Source organism: Heloderma suspectum, chromosome 1 (genome assembly GCF_057233095.1).
Source record: "Heloderma suspectum isolate Gila_16-S chromosome 1, 16-S_ref, whole genome shotgun sequence".
In the NCBI taxonomy this organism is placed as follows: domain Eukaryota; kingdom Metazoa; phylum Chordata; class Lepidosauria; order Squamata; family Helodermatidae; genus Heloderma; species Heloderma suspectum.
Window position 1 is genome coordinate 334,659,359 of NC_139458.1, and position 20,037 is coordinate 334,679,395.

General features: G+C 42.6%; 1 protein-coding gene across 1 annotated transcript in view; it reads left to right on the top strand.

The window, feature by feature from the left end:
* LAMA2 (laminin subunit alpha 2) overlaps positions 1–20,037 on the top strand; it is a 619,437-nt gene that overhangs the window by 400,921 nt on the left and 198,479 nt on the right. The window contains exons 19-20 of the mRNA XM_084827486.1: positions 6,176–6,387; positions 12,556–12,662. Coding sequence (XP_084683612.1) covers positions 6,176–6,387; positions 12,556–12,662 — 319 coding nt within the window. The remainder of the gene's footprint in view (positions 1–6,175; positions 6,388–12,555; positions 12,663–20,037) is intronic.

Here is a 20,037-nt window from a genome sequence, read left to right on the forward strand (position 1 = left end):
GTGTATCACAACAAACTGTGGCAAATTCTGAAAGAGATGGGAGTACCAGACCACCTTACCTGTTTCCTGAGAATCCTCTACGAGGGACAAGAACCAACAGTAAGAACCGGACATGGAACAACCGATTGGTTCAAAATTGGGAAAGGAGTACAACAAGGCTGTATATTGTCACCCTGCTTATTTAATTTATATGCAGAGTACATCATGAGAAACACCGGGTTGGATGAAGCACAGGTTGGAATTAGGATTGCCGGGAGAATTATCAACAACCTCAGATATGCAGACGATACCACCCTAATGGCAGAAAGCGAAGAAGATCTAAAGAGCCTCTTGTTGAGGGTGAAAGTGGAGAGTGCAAAAGCTGGTTTGAAACTCAACATTAAAAAAAGAAGATCATGGCATCTGGCCCCATCACTTCCTGGCCTATAGAAGGGGAAGAAATGGAAGCAGTGACAGATTTTATTTTCTTGGGCTCCAAGATCACCACAGACAGTGACTGTAGCCACGAAATTAAAAGACGCTTGCTCCTTGGGAGGAAAGCTATGGCAAACCTAGACAGCATAGTAAGAAGCAGAGACATCACCTTGCCGACAAAGGTTCATATAATCAAAGCTATGGTTTTCCCAGTAGCAACGTATGTCTGTGAGAGCTGGACTATAAGGAAGGCTGAGTGCTGAAGAATCGATGCTTTCGAACTGTGGTGCTGGAGAAGACTCTTACGAGTCCCCTGGACTGCAAGGAGGTCAAATCAGTCAATCCTAAAGGAAATCAACCATGACTGCTCATTGGAAGGACAGATCCTGAAGCTGAAGCTCAAATATTTTGGCCACCTAATGCGAAGAGAAAAGTCACTGGAAAAGACCCTGATGCTGGGAAAGATTGAAGGCAAAAGGAGAAGGGGACGGCAGAGAATGAGATGGCTAGATAGCATCACCGATGCAATGAATATGGACTTGAGCACACTCTGGCAGAGAGCGTAGGACAGGAAGGCCTGGCGTGCTGTGGTCCATGGGGTCATGAAGAGTTGGACACGACTTAACGACTGAACAACAACAACAACAACAACAACAACAAGAGATGCCCATAGCTACAGTGAAGAGGGACAGGGAAAATATGCAAAATATATTTATTCTTTTACTTAATTAAAAATCTGTATATGCATTTTCCTCCCTCTGTTTCTTTTCTGTATAAACATTTTGTTACAGTCAGCATTTTTTTAAACAGGCTTTTCCTGTTATTATCAGATATTAATTTTCCATATGACTTTCTTCTTCTATGTTCACATTCCCATGGGCATAGCACACTGGATCAGACAAGAGTGAGCAAAGTTAGAAAAAATTCTAAAGGAAAGATATTGTCAGGCCCAGTTCCCTTTTAACACCAACAACTTAGCACAGGATTAAACAATGAATTATTTTATTGTAGTGAGATTTTAACACAATCCTTTAGAGTCTGTAGCATTGAAGTTTCATGGAGATTACAGTCCCACTAAATCAGTTAGTTCAATTAGGAGCACAGACAGGGCTGTAAATCCAGCATTAAGTTCCAAGACACAACCCAAAAAGAAACATTCTGAAGACCAGCAATGTACCCTGAGTTTCAAAGTCTAGCTTTCTAGATACACAAGAGAACAGGGTTCAGGAATAATTTCCAAGGCAAGGTCCCACAAACATGGAAGTTGAGTCAAACCAAAAGATCAAGGTTCAGCTATAGTCCAAGCAAGAGTTTTCCGATACTAAAGACATTGTACCCATGAAGCTGCCTGAGCTCTGAAGCTTCTTTTAAACAGAGGCCTAGAGCTCTTCACTAGTCCACCTATCCCTGCAGGCAAACATTCTCTGTAATTGTAAACTACACCTAAGTGGGTGTTTCTTTTCCATTCTCCATTCCCAAGGAGACAGGTCTGAAACCCCCACTTCCTCAGCTGAGTATCCAGCCCGCTTGTTTCCCACAGAAAGGCTGTTAGCCTCCTGAGCTGTAGGCACGTCACTCAAGGTTGAATCTTGCAGCTGATAAGGAGTGTCCAGCCTGCTCTCCACTGTGAAGCCATGCAGAGACAGGCGCTCATCATTCTGACATTCCACTACCTCAGAAGCCCCCAAACTATGAGACTTCTAGGCCTGAGTCTGAATCTCCTCCAAGGCCGTAGCACTAGGGATGGGGAAAGGCAGACAGATATAGTGTTGTAGTGAAAGTAGATCATCTTCAGGATTTACCAGTAAATTCAGAGAAGGACAAAAGAACAAAAGGGAGGGAAGATAGGAGCAGGACCATTTCACCCCTGCCCTGGTCACTGCTTTCAAAAGATAGTTGGAATTCATTGCAAGATATAGCATGTAGCTCCAAACCATTTGGAAAAGGCCAAGAGACAAAAGTTTGTGTTAACCTTAATTAGCAGTGTCTGAAGTGATGAGAATGCCACCACCTGCAAAAAAAACCCCAAACCCCAGTGATTAAAGTGGCTTGTCAAGTAGAGGGGTTTATTTATGATTAGCAGTCCAGTGCTCACAAGTCCTTGGGGTATTCTTCTTATGGTTGGCTTTGTAAGTTTCTGCCTGCATGATCAGATATAAAACAAAAGCCTAAATGAAAGAAAAAGGAGCAAAATGAAAGCTGATAAGCGAAGGGAACGAGCAGTAATTAAAGAAGCTATCAGTGCTGTCTCAATATACTTGCAGAAATCGTATTGTATTGGCCACATGAGAGATGTCATCCTATAGGTTCTGTGTAATCTCAGAACAAAAGGAGAGCCCTGCTGGATCAAACCAAGGCTCCATCTAGTGCAGTATCCTGTTTTTAACCGTAACCTGCCAAATGTTTTTGGGAATCATCGCTATCACAAGCCATAAAGGCAACATTCCTCTTCTGCCATTTGGCTTCTGCCCCAGCAGCTGGTGTTCAGACATATCAGGAGTCCCAGCATTTTGGGGTTGGTGAGTATTTTTGGAATGTTGGCAGTGTCATGGGCACTTACACAAAATAGCTGCCACAGGGCTGGGACTTGCTCTTGTATAACGTGGCTGCCATGATTGGCAAGGCTGGTCACAAAACACCCCAGAAGGTAAACTGGGTGAGATTAAAAGAAAAGTAACTTGCCCAAGAACCCAGATGTGGGGTCTGAGCTTTAAAATACAAAACCACTGTTTTGAACCCAAATCAAGATGGTGCTGGAGGGTAGCCCTTCCCTTCTCAGTTTGCCAGTCTCCTCTCCCAGTTAAAAAATAATCAATTAAAAATGTGTTTAAAAGAAAAATAAAAGTCAGGAGGGGCAGGGAACGTGGTGGGCATCAAGTGAGTTGTCCATGGGCACCTCTCTAGGCACCATGAAGGAGACTCCAGCCTCTAAACCTGAAAGTCAGATTTTGCCAACCTGGCTAATACACATTGATAAACCTGTCCTCCATAAATGTATTTAATCCCCCTTTAAAGCAGTCGTTAATGGTCATCATCACCACATCTTGTGGCAGTGAGTTCCATATATCAATTATATATTGTGTGAAGAAGTACTTTAGTTTGACCTGAGTGTAATGTCAGTCATTTCCATTGTGTGATCCTGAGTTCTCATATTATGAGAGAGGGAGAAAATGTTCACTCTGTCCACACCATGCCTCATTTTATAAATCTCTTATAAATCTGTTATCTTTTTTCTTAAGCTAAATAGTCCAAACTACTTATGCCTTTTCTTATAGGAAAGGTGATCCAATTCCATAATCATTTTGGTTGTCTTTTTGTGCCCCAATCTTAGGCGGTTATATATAGTGTTCTTTTTTTATATATGCCCACAGTAGGGTATATCAGAGATAACCAAGGCTGCAGATAGAAAGAGTTGAGAACTGAAAATGGTACGGTAGAAGCATTTTGTGTCTCAGTGGTGTCTAGGATTCATTCAGTGGGGGGAAGGGCCATGGCTGAATGGTAGAGCACATGCTTTGTATGCGGGAGGCTCCATGTTCAATCCCTGGCATTGCCAGGTATGGCTGGAAAAATTCCTGCAAGGGGAACTGATGCCCATCAGTGTCAAAAATGCTGGGCTGGATGGACCAAGGGTCTGACTTGGTATTAGGCAACTTCCTCTGTCACTATGTTGTCATGGGGTACTCACATATTTCTGTTGACCTGGGCCAAACAGAGTTTGCATGTTTTTTAAATACTACAACCTGCAAAACCTGTTTGACTAGATATGAAAGGTGCGATAGAATGGAGTGTGTATACCAAGAGCAACAAGGCCTCTATAATACCACAGTCTCATTCTCTCTGATCAAGAGTCCCTATTTGCATAAGCTCGGGTGAATTATGGATGCAGGGTTCTCCCATTTTACATGCTTCTGGGATGAAATCCCTTTGGGCAGAAAGGTGGTGCAAGTGGTATGTGTGTGTATACACACACACACACACACACACACACCACATGATGTCTGTAGTGTAAGTATGCTTGAAGCAAGACATATGCCTACAGAAGATGGGTGAAGACAAGAGTCTTCCAGACTGCAATCTTGTGCACAGTTACCTTTAATTAATTATTTGATTTATATATGTCCTTCAACAGGTTGCCAGGACTTACCTGAGAGTAAATCCTATTGGACTTAGTGGGTTTTACTTCTAAGTAAACAAGCAAGGATTGAATGTTTTTGTCGGCTCATAGATCCAGGAGCTTGTGTTCTTTCTATCTAACATTATTTCTAGGTTGCCTTTAAGATGTTGAAGCTGATATTCAAACTAGAACCTGTCCTAGTGTGTGTGAAAGATTTTTTTTTCTCCACAGCTTTCTATTTATTCTGTGCCATGTCAGCATTGTATGATTTTATATTCCAAGCATTAAGCATGTCCCATATACTTTGGATGAAGAAGTTTCTCTACCTATTGATCATGGAACTGGGGCCTTCTTTTACACTTATCAGAATCATGCAAAGATGGCATAGATGGTTGTACTACTAGCCAGAACATTAAGGGGAAAGGTGGCTACTTTTATACTTTAGAAGTAATAATATATATTCTAATAAGATTATATAGTGCACTTCTGACACATTACCAGAAATTATATTGAGACCACTGAAAGAAGCTCACTGGTATGTTTTGAGATACAATTTTTATCAAGGTCTTTTTGTCCCTTTTAGAGGCTTTTGAAAAGCCATGTGGGAGGGAGCTGCTTTTTCTTGAGGAAATGTAAAGCTCCCATTCTGCTGGAGTATTGATTAATGCTGCAGTCATATACGTGCCTACTCAGAAATAAGCCCCATTGAGTTAAATAGAATTTAATCCCAGACAAATGTGCATAGGATTGCAGCCTAAGGGTGCAATCCTGTTCACGTTTGTACAGAAAAAGGTCCTACAGCTATGCGGGCTGGGGAATGCTGGGTATTGTAGGACTTTTTTTTTCTAAACGTGCATAGGATTGCACCTTAAATGACTCAACGACATGGGTGAGGACTGACTGTGTGAGTTTCGAACACATATGGGACTCCTCTGGGAGGGGGTGCCAATTCTGTCAGAATCACTCACGTGTGTGGGCTGCTTATGGAATTGGGTCATTAACATGTCTTTCCAGCCACCTAGAACTTTCCACAGATAAGTGGCATGCACACTGCTGCTAAGTGTCTCTATGGAGACCTTGAATGAGGTAAAATTCTGTTTCCTGCATTGTGTGCATGTACAATTCAGTACATTCTTCTCTGGCAGATAGAGATATGTTATTCTGCCTATGTTGTTGTTGTTGTTTGTCAGTCTGGAAGGTTTTTGTTTGTTTGTTTCCCATCTTAAACAAGCGCTTTATGCTAAGGAGGGAGATGTCAGCCTTGCTGGTTAGCTAGTGTAGCATCTGGGTATTTAGTTACACAAAGAGTTCTCAACAGGAACCTCGTTTCCCTTAGAGTGCCAATGGACAGATTTTGTATTATGCCTTTGTCTCATCTTCTGTTCCAGTGACAAGGTCCCTCCCAGCTTTCTCCTCTCCCACCTCCAAAGTCTAGTAGAGCTGGCAGGATTTCAACAAGTAATGAATCTGTAGTGATGCTAAAGGAGCTTTAAAAAAATGGGAAGGGGGTGGAGGAAAACTCTGAAAAACACTTGAGAGAAAATCAAGCTATCTCTAGTGATTCATTAGACAGCAGAACTGTAAACATTTTTAATGCCAACAGGCCAAGGTAAATACTTTAAGATGTTCTGTCTGTTGCCCTAGGTGTGCAGAAGGCTATTTTGGACAACCTTTAATACCGGGGGGATCTTGCCAGCCTTGCCAATGTAATGACAACCTTGACTTCTCCGTTCCTGGCAGCTGTGACAGCTCGTCTGGAGCGTGCCTGATATGTAAGCCAGGTACAACAGGCCAGTACTGTGAGAAGTGTGCTGATGGGTATTTCGGAGATGCTCTTGATGCAAGGAACTGTCAACGTAAGTCCTGGAATCTTGCTTCTCCTGTCAGAATGCATTCATTCCCTATGGGCACATCTCACGAGTGTCTGTCAAATAGGACATGCATTTATTTGCATGGCATTACATACAGTAAATGTTGTATTATCCAAAGCTTGGTACTTCAGATTTCCTTACTTACTATCCAGATTCATTGTGTGTTCCCTGAGTAACCTCATGGTCATGTATTTATGTATGTATTTATTTGTATAGCACCATCCGTATGAGTGGCATTCTACAGAATACTAGAGGACAGATACAATCAGCACCCTCTTTTTCATCTGAAGTTCAGGTTGTGTGGATACTTGGAATGTCACCCAGCCATGCAGATAAATGGGACTTAATGTGTACCTAATTACATTCATGTATTTCGAGGGCTTGGAAAACAACCTATATTGTTCTAGTCACCCATTGTCTGCATTCCCCTCAGGGTTAGAAAAGGCATTTTTATTCCCTACTGCCCTACAAGGAAAGGTTAAATGTTTGGGGCCATTTGATTTAGGAAAAGGCAAGCAAGGGGCATGATAGAGGTATATAAAATTATCCATGTAGAAAAAGCGGATAGAAGTTTTTCTCCCTCTCTCACAATACTAGCACCCAGTGTCATCCAGTGAAGTGGGACATTCAGGAAAGACAAAAGGCAGAACAGCATATAGTTAAATTATGGAATTTGCTTTCACAGGATGTGGTGATGGCCACCAAGTCAGACAGCTTTAAAAGGGGATTAGAAAAATTTGTGGAGGATCAGGCTATCAATGGCTACTAATCATGATGGCTATATGCTACCTCCAGGATCAGAGGCAGTCTTTCCCCAAGCCCAATTCACCTGAAAATTCAGGTACTCCCTCTTCCAATAGGACAGGCAGGATACCACAGAAATTCAAGAAGGCTCACCTTCAGGCTTGGCCCTTTAAGGATTCACACTGTCAAGGCGGGGTGGTGGTGGTAGAATTTAGGGGGGGGGTAGAGTGGTTGGAAGGATTTATAAGCGCTTTCCCCCCTCCCCCAGAAAATTGTTCACTTGGAGCTTTCCATGGTGCTGCAGCCTTGTGAATACTTGCTATGGATGAACCAGAACAAGTTATATTGAGGACATGCTGTGGTTCATTCTATAGGGCAGTATACAAAACTGCTGCTGCGTTCCCGCTCAGTCTGTTGCACGCCACTTATGCTTGTTTCTAGATTGGGATTGATCAGCAGAGCTTCCATCTGCAAGCTCTGCTGACCTGCCTCCTCTGGAAACTAGTGTTTCCGCTCGTTTCAGGTTGCTTTTAGAACTGCTAGCTCCCCATTGTGCTAGTGGTAGGTTCTGCTGGCATGTGGGCAGTCTTGGATACCTGCCTTCTGCTCTAGACAGGGTCTGCTTCCTTGTAACTTTCCATTCGAACTGCTCATCATGGCACTGAAAACAAGGGAACAAAATCCCAGAAATCTTACATGCTTTCCTAGGCCACAGCTGTGTTATGATAAACAAGGGCTGAAAATGACAGCCCCATATTGAGTTTGTCCTCTGCATAACTCTGAGTACAACTACACTCATGTCCTGAAATTATTTGGCTAAAAGTGTCTTTTCCCTGCCAGAGGCAACCAATTTTATGAAGCAGGAAGAAAATGGATTGAAGAATGATGAACTTTGTCATCAGCACACATACCACCCCAATCTTCTCTTAGAAGGGATGGTTGCAGGATCGCCCCCTCCCCCCTGGTCCAGTTGGTGGCATTTCTGAGCTTGGAGTCTTACTTTCCATTTTATTTTGTAATTGGGCTCTATTGACAAAAAAGTTGTATTAGATCATGGAAGCTAAGGTGGGTAAGTCGCAGGCTGTCATTTTCTGTGAGAGTCCCTTGTTTCTTCTGTATAAGAGAGTATAAGAAAGTCCCTTATACTCAGTTTTGCCTGACTCTAACCAGAAGGATGTAAGCCCTGGTAAATAAAAGAGATTGTACAAAATGGTGCTACTACACAATTGCTCCCCATGGTATGATTCATATGGTATACGTGTACTAGATATATTTCCCTAAGATTTCCCCCACACACACTTTTGCACATTTGGGATCCTTGCAGCTTCCAAATTCAGAAGCTGCATCTGAGCTGATTAACAATTCACTGGTGTGGTGCCTCATGACTTGTTCTTTAAAGATGTCATTTAAAAAGCAGAATATTTGAAATATCAAACTATGACTGGAATTGCAGCTCTCATCGCTGTGTTACTCTCCTTGAGGCACTGACACAGCTGAAGCTTTGAACATTTCCCTGACAGAGACAGCTCAATGGGAGACTGTATTTAGAATGAAAACATATAATTAAAATAGACATTAAAGACAGATAGATTTTTAATGTATACCAAGATTCTTTGCTTTTTTGTCATTAGCTGAGTTGACAGTAGAACTTTCAATATATTCACATCATTGTGTTTGCGGTTACCCCATGTTTATTTTTCCCACATTGCAACTAGTTTTCCTTTTCACAGATTTCTTGGGCAGGCTTCCATGAAGCTTGCCCTGAAGCTGTGAAATTGGAGGAACTGTGCCTTTATTTGTTGTTTTCAATTTTTACTGTTCATTAAAGAATCAAATTCAAGATTGAAAACTTGCAAAGCACCAACCTTGCTCTCAAATTACAGCTGGAAATGTTTTTCCCCCCCTTTTCTTTTCTTCCTTATCAACAGTGGCAGCATCATTTGCATTTGCCAATTCAAATGATAGCTGAGTTTTGTCATCAGTGCAACATTCTTAAAGGTTGCTGCTGCTTAAAAGAATCTACAAGAAAGACAGCAGACTAACATCCCAGATCTATTTGACTTTTATTTCAGAACTGACTTTTAATTATGGATACATCATAATTTGGTACATCCTGTGGCTGAAGATTACATAAACTTCATGACAGAATAGAAATCAGTTAAAGCCCAAATGATGGTATCATCTTCTGTATAATTTAGGCAATTTCTCAGTGACTTGGGGCAGCACTGTTTTGAGGGGGAAGCACTCTCGCCATCCAGTATAACAGGGGGGTCGAACCTCTTTCATCGTGAGGGTTTTGCAGAAGCTCTCATGGGCTGCATTCCACTGTTGGGTAGGGCTGAAGGCAAAAGGGGCAGGGCCAAAAATACCAGCATATTTTGGCTTAAAGCTCTTCCTGCCAATCATTAAGCTTTAGAAGAGGATTTCAACCTTTTAGAATGGCGAAAAACTGCAAAAGCCAGGAAACCACTAAATAATCAGCAGTTGATTATAACTGCACAATGTGAATGTTCAGCAGTAACGATTTTTGTTTAGTGGAAGGAGGTATTCTCCAAAATGCTGGACAAGTTGCCACAAAATGAACTGGCAACTGAGTGATCTTGTATCACTTTTGTTGTTTTTCATAACCTCACAATTCAAGGGATGTATCCCCAGAGTCCCTTCAATTTTATTATTTTTACATTTTTCCTGGGATGCAGGCAAATGACCAAGAAAGGGAATACCTTCATTCTGGGGAAATCTTTTCATGTTTAATCAGTGGTGAAGTATTTTAATATTCTAGATCCATCTCCCATAAATTGGGACACTATGGATGTTTTGTGTTACAATTCCCATCATCCCTGACCATTGGTCAGGCTAAATTGCTTGGAAAGAGCAATTCTGTGTCCCCTAAGCAGCATCTGGGGGAGATAGGATTTTCCAGTTTCCCAGCTCTGAGCTCATAGACAGCCCTACCAGCTCGTAGCAGGGAAACCGTGCTCCCCACCCCTTCCCCATCATAGCTGGAGTGGAGAGAACTGTGGCAGCTGTCCCTGCGTGCCAGTCTGTGCTCATAACATGGAGCACAGACAGACTGAAAATGGGTTGTTCCTGGGGGCGGGGAGGGGAGGAGACCACAGAAACTGTTTAGACAGCTTCCTATGTGGTCTCCAGCCCCATTCCTGCTCCCTCCCCAGAGCTATGCTTAGATGCCCGAAATCAGGCATCCACGGAAAACTTCAGGGCAGCCAGAGCACGGAAGGAATCCTCTCCTCCATGCTTCAGCTGCCCTGCACTGGATAGGCGGTTGGAGGCGACTGTCTGTCTCAATGGGATTGTGCCCTAACTGATATATATGTATGGGGTGGATCAAGTTAGTTGATTTCAATGGGACTAAGTATAACTAACAGAGCTGGTTCAAATGTAGCACCCATGAATTGGTGGGGCTGTGTGGGAGTGGGCAAGCGTGCTGCCTCCAGCCCACCCACCACTTACACTTTGCATCTGCTTTGCTAAACAACCCAGGAAAGCCCTGTTCCTGGGTTATTATTATTAATATATGATTATATGTATTTATACCCTGCCTTTTTCCCAGTACTGGGACACAAGGCAGCTTACAAACATTAAAACATATACAATTAAAACATATGCAAATATACAAAAGTTAAAATATAATTAAACAACAATACAATTAAAATTCTAATTCTAATTATATATAACAGTGACAGCTGTTCATCGTGACATTTAAACCTGGCACTCTGGGTTGTTGAGGGTTAAACAACCCAGAGTTTTAACCCAACAATAAACCATAGGTTCAAACTCTGGGTTGTTTAACCCTCAACAACCCAGAATGCCGGGTTTGGACATTACGACTAACATGGGGCATTCCTGGGTTGTTTAGCAAAGTGGGGGCAAAGTGGAAGTGGAAAGTGGGCTGGAGACAACATGCTTGTTTGCTCGTGCTCAGCCCCAATAGCCCATGAGTTAAATAACCCTTGGATTGTTCTTACCTATGAACCAGGCTACAGTCTAGATCCAGATAGATAATCTGGATCTAGATGGATAACGATAATAATGTTCATTGCTTTGTGGAACATAACTCAATAATAATAATAACACTGCAGAAGTTCACTGCTGGGTCATTGATGGTTCAATTGATGTGCTTGTTCATTGGTGGCTCCTGTAATAAAGCTTCTACAGTCTCTGGTTTGGGCACCTTTCCCAGATATCAAATATCAGGCACCTAGGGGTGTTGATATGTTTTGGGCTTGTACTTACAGATGCCACCTCTTATTGTATGCTTGCATAATACTTAGTGTTAGGTTTCATCTGGAGCTTGTATGAAGAACCAGTTTCTTTGCTCTAGGAGACCCAACAGAAACACAAAAAGAGCTTGGGGTAGTCTAGACTCCCTCAAGATGAGCAGCACTGCATCTCTGTACAACTTGGAGCCACACAGGAAGCACTTTCATGCAGCCTCCCATGTGGTTACTCAAAACTAAGATGATCAAGACAACATATTAATGCGGCAAATGGTGGCATCTTTCAGAATTGTCAAGGTCGATGATTCTACTGGAAAACTTCAGTGTGCTCCAGTTAAGAATACTCCAGTTAAGGCTTCTGTAGAATCTATAATTCTTTGCCTTGAGGTGGAACAGCATGGGTCAGGTTTGCACAGACTGCAATCCACCAACCTGAGCACAGATAAGTGCTGTAGTCTGCCCGTTGCTCGACAGTTCCTTTGTTTTTGCAGTCCTAGTGAGAAAGGAAAAGCAGAACATTGATGGAGAACCTGATAGGCTACCAGACGGGTCTGGTTGCTGCATTGAATTTGGTGGATCACCTGTTGTTTGAGCCAGTCATGAGGTCTGGGATTAGAGTCCCATTGTCTGTGTAAGACATATAGTTGTTGTTTTTCCTCATGCTGGAGGTATGACATGGCATCCATCAGTAAAGGAGAAGTAGGAGATTGTGACTTTATGGAATAATTCTAGTTGCACAGCCCTGATTAGAAAAGGGAGAAGACCCTCCTCATTCCCTTGCATAGCATCCTAGGGCCTTTTTGGCTCATAAGAACTGTGGAGACTAGCAATGGAGGATGTAGACTAGGCAAAGCTGACTGACTGTAGAGTCTAGACCATATATCAGGAATTGCACTTTATATACAGCAGGTCGAAGAGGTTGTTCTCCTCTTAATGTAACATGTTATAGGAGCTAGATTATATATGCTTTTTCGGTGTCATCTCTTGCAAGAGCTTACCAGCTTTGTATTTTCCATAATATGCATTTATGTATGTATTTGTTATTGATTTATATTGTATTTTTAATCCTCCCAGTAGCAAATGTTATGATACACATGTTCATTTTATTTAATGTACATTTCATCTCCCAGAAGCATGCATTGTGACACCTGTCCTTGTTTGCCTGTAGCTTGCCATTGCAATGTCAATGGCTCATTTTCAGAGAACTGCAACCCTAAGACTGGACAGTGTGACTGCAAACCCAATGTTGTGGGGCGTCAGTGTAATGGGTGTAAGGTAAGTCACAAAAAATTCACCCAGACCTAATGCTCCCCCCGCCTTTCTCATGTGTGATCATAGAATTCTTTTTGATTCAGTTAAAATGTCATGGGTAGTTTTACGCATAAAACAAAGGATGTTAAATGACTTTTATTTCTATCTCAAAACCCTAGTATTCATTTCAAATGTTTTCTAGAACAACCCTCAGAGCTAAACAGAACAGACTATTTTCAGTGCGCAGAATCCATCCAGTTTTAAAGATCTACGTCAAGCAAAATAAATAGACACCATGAGTATTTAACACTTTTTTTTTTCTTTAAAGGAGCACTTTTCATTTCTGTGCAAAAAAGTATTTACAGAATGGATGACTTTGGGGTAGGGGAGCCAAAATAGCTGGAGCGCACACACCATCTTTTTTTCTATTATGTAACAGCTGGTCAGGGCAGGGGTGGGGGGAGACGTTTATGTCTTTTGCTGACATGGATTACAAATTACTCCATAAAGCACTGAGACAGATGCAATCCTAAGGTTGCAATCTTATGCATGTTTACTTTGGAGTAAGCACCACTGAAATCAGTTGGACTTCCTTTTGAGTAAACAAGCACAGCCTTCAGTTGTGTCTGAATGTTTCTTTTTAGCCAGGAGGCACAAATGGTGAGGAATGTCATCTGTGTGTTCTCTTTACACTGTCAAACTTTTATTTCAATGAAATATGTGCAAGAGAAACTCCCAGATTCAGAATCTGGAAAACTTTGCAGTTCCTATGTTTACCTATATTCAAAGATCTCCATTCAATGGTTAAAATGAATCCACTTTTCAATTAAATAAAAACATAGACACTCAGAAGATGTATATGAGCTGTCGTCTGCCGTGGATTAGTTCCTGTTACCACGTGCAACATGCCAGTTAACCTGTCTTCTTCCATAAAGACACATAGAAGGATTCACATCAGGGAGGGGTCCCTAAAGAAGAAAAAATAAGGACCACCCCCATTGCATTCCAGGATTGTTAGCCAATCCTGGAGAATTTTGCTTGGTCCACATTTTTAAGTGAACCAACATAATTCACACTTTCCAGACTAATGTATGGATTGGAACACAATTGTTGTTGGGGTTCTGCACTTTTCTAACCTTTGCAATGCAGTTGTGTACTCAAAACATGCATACGAAAACAAGTGTATTAGGAAAAGTTCATGCAAAACTGCATATATTAGGAAAGATACATACAAAAACATGTGTATATTAGTGAAAGATGCATACAAACTACATATTTTAGCAAAAGTTGCATCAGAAAATAAATGCAACTGTTTTTACATTTTTTAAAAATCTCAAAATGATGCAGACTTATGACTGAATACATATGAAACTGACACAAATGCATATGAAACTGACATCCATAGCCAATACAATTGTGGGCACAAAGCCCATACAGCATTTAGAAGTTAGATCAGTTATTTATTTATCAGTTACCTATTTTCTGATCAATTTAGATGCATATAACTACCTCACACCTTGATCACAATGGTATACTAATGTCAATTTTTATCATAATAATGTAAACACAAAGCACTTGAAACAAGCACCTTGAAAGAAATAGAACTAACTACATAGCATGAGCTGGAGCCAGTAAACAAATCAGATTGTCTAGTGAAATAAGAGAGTGATTCTATTGCATGGTTCTCTTAGGGAAACCTCAGAGTCTGTTTCTAGAAGTGTTTGTCCCCATCTCTTGTGTAAATGTTTTATTAAAGCACTTTAAAATTCTACAGTTGAAAGTACCATAAGAAGGCACAAAGGTTCCAGAAACTCCACCCCCCCCCCGAAACTGGGATTCTAAGAATTCTAAAAAATGTTACCCAAACAATACTCCCCGTATTTTCATGTTTCAGGTTCACTCTTCTCTCTGATAGAAATTACGTAACATTACTGGAACATTGAGCAAGGTTTCCTTATAGAATAATAGAATAGTAGGGCTGGAAGGGGCCTATAAGACCATCGAATCCAACCCCCTGCTCAGTGTAGGAATCCAGGTCAGAGCATCCCTGACAGATGGCTGTCCAGCCTCATCTTGAATGCTTCCAGTGGGGGAGAGCCCACTACCTCCCTAGGGAATTGGTTCCATTGTCGTATTGGTCTAACAGTCAGGAAGTTTTTCCTGATGTTCAGCCAGAATCTGGCTTCCTGTAACTTGAGCCCATTATTCCGTGTCCTGCATTCTGGGATGATCGAAAAGAGATGCTGGCCTTCCTCTCTGTGACAACCTTTCAAGTACTTGAAGAGTGCTAGCATATCTCCCCTCAGTCTTCTCTTCTCAAGGTTAAACATGCCCAATTGTTTCAGTCTCTCTTCATAGGGCTTTGTTTCCAGTCCCCTGATCATCTTTGTTGCCTTCCTCTGAACCCTCTCAAGCTTGTCTGCATCCTTCCTAAAGTGCAGTGCCCAGAACTGGACACAGTACTCCAGATGAAGCCTAACCAGTGCTGAGTAGAGGGGAACTAGTACTTCCCGGATTTGGAGGCCATGCTTCTATTGTTGTTCAGTTGTTAAGTCGTGTCCGACTCTTTGTGACCCCATGGACCATAGCATGCCAGGCCTTCCTGTCCTCCACTCTCTCCCGGAGTGTGCTCAAGTTCATATTCATTGCATCAGTGATGCTATCTAGCCATCTCATCCTCTGCCATCCCCTTCTCCTTTTGCCTTCAATCTTTCCCAGCATCAGTGTCTTTTCCAGTGAGTTTTCTCTTCACATTAGGTAGGTGGCCAAAATATTTGAGCTTCAGCTTCAGGATCTGTCCTTCCAATGAGCACTCAGGGTTGATTTCCTTTAGGATTGACTGATTTGACCTCCTTGCAGTCCAGGGGACTCATAAGAGTCTTCTCCAGCACCACAGTTTGAAAGCATCAATTCTTTGGCGCTCAGCCTTCCTCATAGTCCAGCTCTCACAGCCATACTTGGTACTGGGAAAACCATAGCTTAGATTATACGAATCTCTGTCGGCAAGGTGATGTCTCTGCTTCTTACGATGCTGTCTAGGTTTGCCATAGCTTTCCTCCCAAGGAGCAAGCGTCTTTTAATTTCATGGCTACAGTCACCGTCTGCGGTGATCTTGGAGCCCAAGAAAATAAAATCTGTCACTCCTTCCATTTCTTCCCCTTCTGTATGCCAGGAAGTGATGGGGCCAGATGCCATGATCTTCATTTTTTTAATGTTGAGTTTCAAACCAGCTTTTGCACTCTCCACTTTCACCCTCAACAAGAGGCTCTTTAGATCTTCTTCGCTTTCTGCCATTAGGGTGGTATCGTCTGCGTATCTGAGGTTGTTGATAATTCTCCCGGCAATCTTAATTCCAACCTGTGCTTCATCCAACCCGGTGTTTCTCATGATGTACTCTGCATATAAATTAAATAAGCAGGGTGACAATATACAGCCTTGTTGTACTCCTTTCCCAATTTTGAACCAATCGGTTGTTCTATGTCCGGTTCTTACTGTTGGCTCTTGTCCCTCGTAGAGGATTCTCAGGAAACAGGTAAGGTGGTCTGGTACTCCCATCTCTTTCAGAATTTGCCACAGTTTGTTGTGATCCACACAATCAAAGGCTTTAGCGTAGTCAATGAAGCAGAAATAGACGTTTTTCTGGAATTCTCTTGCTTTCTCCATGATCCAGCGAATGTTGGCAATTGATCTGTAGTTCCTCTGCCTCTTCGAAACCCGGCTTGTACTTCCGGTAGTTCTCGGTTCACATACTGCTGAAGCTTAGCTTGTAGGATTTTGAGCATAACCTTGCTGGCATGGGAAATGAGTAGGGATGTATGAAAGGCACTTACCTGGTCCCGCAGCTTGCTTTGCGGTGGGAGGGAGGCGCTTCGGTTCTCCCCCCGAAGTTCAGGCCGGGGGGGGAGGTGCCCTGCCTCGCCCGGCCGAAATTCAGGCCGGGGAGAAGCGCCCTATCTCCCCGGCCGCGAAATACAAAAGTGGGGGGGAAAAACACACACACCCGTGATAGGCTACGTAACGATTACGTAGCCTATCATGGCTAGATTTCCAAAGTCAGCAGTGATAGGCTACGTAAATCGTTACGTAGCCTATCTCAGGTGACTTTGGGGGGGGGGAACGCGTTGCCCTTATTTTCGCCATAGTCTACTTAAATCTTTATGTAGACTACCCGGGACCAAATAAGGAACGCAAATGGCGGCACCCATGGGCTCCGCCATTTGCGTACATGCTTCCCCCCCCCCCAAAGTCACCCGTGATAGGCTACATAACGATTTACGTAGCCTATCACGGCTGACTTTGGAAATCTAGCTGTGATAGGCTACGTAAATCGTTATGTAGCCTATCACGTGTGTTGTTGTTTTTTTACTTTATTTTGTAATGACGGTTGCGGCAGCCGGTTAGAAGACCGGCCGCCGCCCCCACCCCCGACAAACCGCCGACGAACCGCCGCCGGGACCCGCCGCCGAGAGGGACATTCGAGGGAGGTAAGTCCCATCCTGGGGGGGGGTGGAAAATTTCACCAACAATTTTGGGGGCCCGAATGCATTGGCATTCGGCCTCCCCGAGATTCATGGAGAAATTCTCCGCCATCCCTAGAAATGAGCGCAATTGAATGGTAGTTTGAACACTCTTTGGCACTGCCCTTCTTTGGAATTGGAATGTAAACTGACCTTTTCCAGTCTTGTGGCCACTGTTGAGTGTTCCAGATTTGTTGGCATATTGAATGCAGCACTTTAACAGCATCATCTTTTAGGATTTTAAATAGCTCGGCTGGAATACTGTCATCTCCGCTAGCTTTGTTGCTACTAATGCTTCCTAAGGCCCACTTGACTTCACTCTCTAGGATGTCCGGCTCAAGTTCAGTGACCGCACACTCCTGGCTATCAGGGACATTCAGATCTTTCCTGTATAGTTCTTCTGTGTATTCTTGCCACCTCTTCTTAATCTCATCTGCTTCTGTGAGGTCCCTGCCTTCTTTGTCCTTTATCATGCCCGTCTTTGCACAAAACGTTCCCTTGAGATCTCCAATTTTCTTGAAGAGATCTCTAGTCTTTCCCATTCTGTTGTTTTCCTCGATTTCTTTGCATTGTTCATTTAAGAAGGCCTTCTTGTCTCTCCTTGCTATTCTCTGGAACTCTGCATTCAGTTGGATATATCTTCCCCTTTCTCCCTTGCTTTTCCCTTCCCTTCTTTCCTCAGCTACTGTAAAGCCTCATCAGACAGCCACTTTGCTTTCTTGCATTTCTTTTTCTTTGGGATGGATTGAGTTGCTGCCTCCTGAACAATGTTACGGACCTCTGTCCATTGTTCCTCAGGCACTCTGTCTATCAGGTCTAATCCCTGAAATCTATTCCTCACCTCCACTGTATATTCATAAGGGATATGTTTTAGGTCGTACCTGAATGGTTTCGTGGTTTTCCCTAGTTTCTTCAATTTAAGCTGAAATTTTGCAAGAAGCAGCTCATGATCTGAGCCACAGTCAGCTCCAGGTCTTATTTTTACTGACTGTATAGAGCTTCTCCATCTTTGGCTGCAAAGGACATAATCAATCTTATTTCGATATTGACCATGTGTAGACAAGAGTCGCCTCTTGTGCTGTTGGAAATGAGTGTTTGCTATGATCAGTGTGTTCTCTTGGCAAAACTCTATTAGCCTTTGTCCTGCTTCATTTTGTACGTCAAGGTCATGCTTGCCTGTTATCCTGGTGATTTCTTGACTTCCTACTTTAGCATTCCACTCCCCTAAGATGAAGAGGACATCTTTTTTTTGGTGTGAGTTCTAGAAGGTATTGTAGGTCTTCATAGAACGGATCAACCTCAGCTTCTTCGGCCTCAGTGGTTGGGGCATAGACTTGAATTACCGTGATGTTGAATGGTTTGCCTTGGATTCGTACTGAGATCATTCTATCGTGTTTGAGATTGTACCCCAGTCCTGCTTTTCCCACCCTTTTGTTGACTATGAGTGCTACTCCATTTCTTCTAAGGGATTCTTGCCCACAGTAGTAGATATAATGGTCACCTGAATTAAATTCACCCATGCCTATCCATTTTAGTTCGCTGATTCCCAAGATGTCAATGTTCAATCTTGCCATCTCATGTCTGCCCACCTCCAGCTTACCTTGATTTATTGATCTTATGTTCCAGTTTCCTAAACAATATTGTTCTTTACAGCATCGGACTTTCTTTTCACCACCAGACATATCCACAGCTGAGTGTCCTTTCAGCTTTGGCCCAGCTGCTTCACTCTTTCTGGCGCTACTTGGAAATTTGCTCTGCTCTTTCCCAGTAGTATATTGGACACCTTCCGACCTGAGGGGCTCATCTTCCCGGAATCATATCTTTTAGCCTTGTGATATGTTCCATGGGGTTTTCTTGGCCAGAATACTGGAGTGGGTTGCCATTTCCTTCTCCAGTGGACCACATTTTGTCAGAACTTTCCGCCATGACCTGTCCGTCTTGGGTAGCCCTGCATGGCGTAGCTTATGGCTTCACTGAGTTACACAAGCCCCTTCGCCACAACAAGGGAGTGATCCATGAAGGGGATGCTTCTATTAATGCAGCCCAAAATAGTATTTGCCTTTTTTGCAGCCACATTACATCAAGCTGAATATGTTGGCTCATATTCAGCTTGTGATCTACAACAATTCCAAGATCCTTCTCACTTGTAGTATTGTTGAGCCAAGTATCCCCTGTCTTGTAAGTGTGCATTTGGTTTCTTTTTCCTAAGTGCAGAACTTGGCATTTATCCCTATTAAATGCCATTCTGTTGTTTTCTGCCCAGTGCTCCAGTCTATCAAGATCCCTTTGAATTCTGTTTCTGTCTTCCATGGTATTAGCTATCCCACCCAATTTTGTGTCATCTGCAAATCTGATCAGCATTCCCTGCACCTCCTCCTCCAAGTCATTCATAAAAATGTTGAAGAGCACTGGGCCCAGGACTGAGTCCTGCGGTACCCCGCCCGTTACCTCTCCCCTGTTTGAGAAGATCCATTGATAAGCACTCTTTGAGTCCGATTCTGTAGCCAACTGTAGATCCACCTGATAGTTGTTTCATCTAGCCTACTTTGAGCTAGTTTACCCATCAGGATATCATGGGGCACTTTGTCAAAAGCTTTGCTGAAATGAGGTATATTACGCCCACAGCATTCTCACGGTCCACAAGGGAGGTTACCTGATGAATGAGATCATATACAAATAAATGTTTGAACATTTAAAACATTTTTGTTTTTGTTAAAGAAAAAGCCATTGCATTTATATAATTCCTAATTGGATTTTGTATGTGCATTTTAATGCCATTTTCATATTTTCTCTAACACAAGTTAATGATCTGGTGTGCAGCAGCTTTTCATTGGCTTCTTGTACTTTTTCCTCTGTATTTATATATTCTTCTGCTGTTTTTT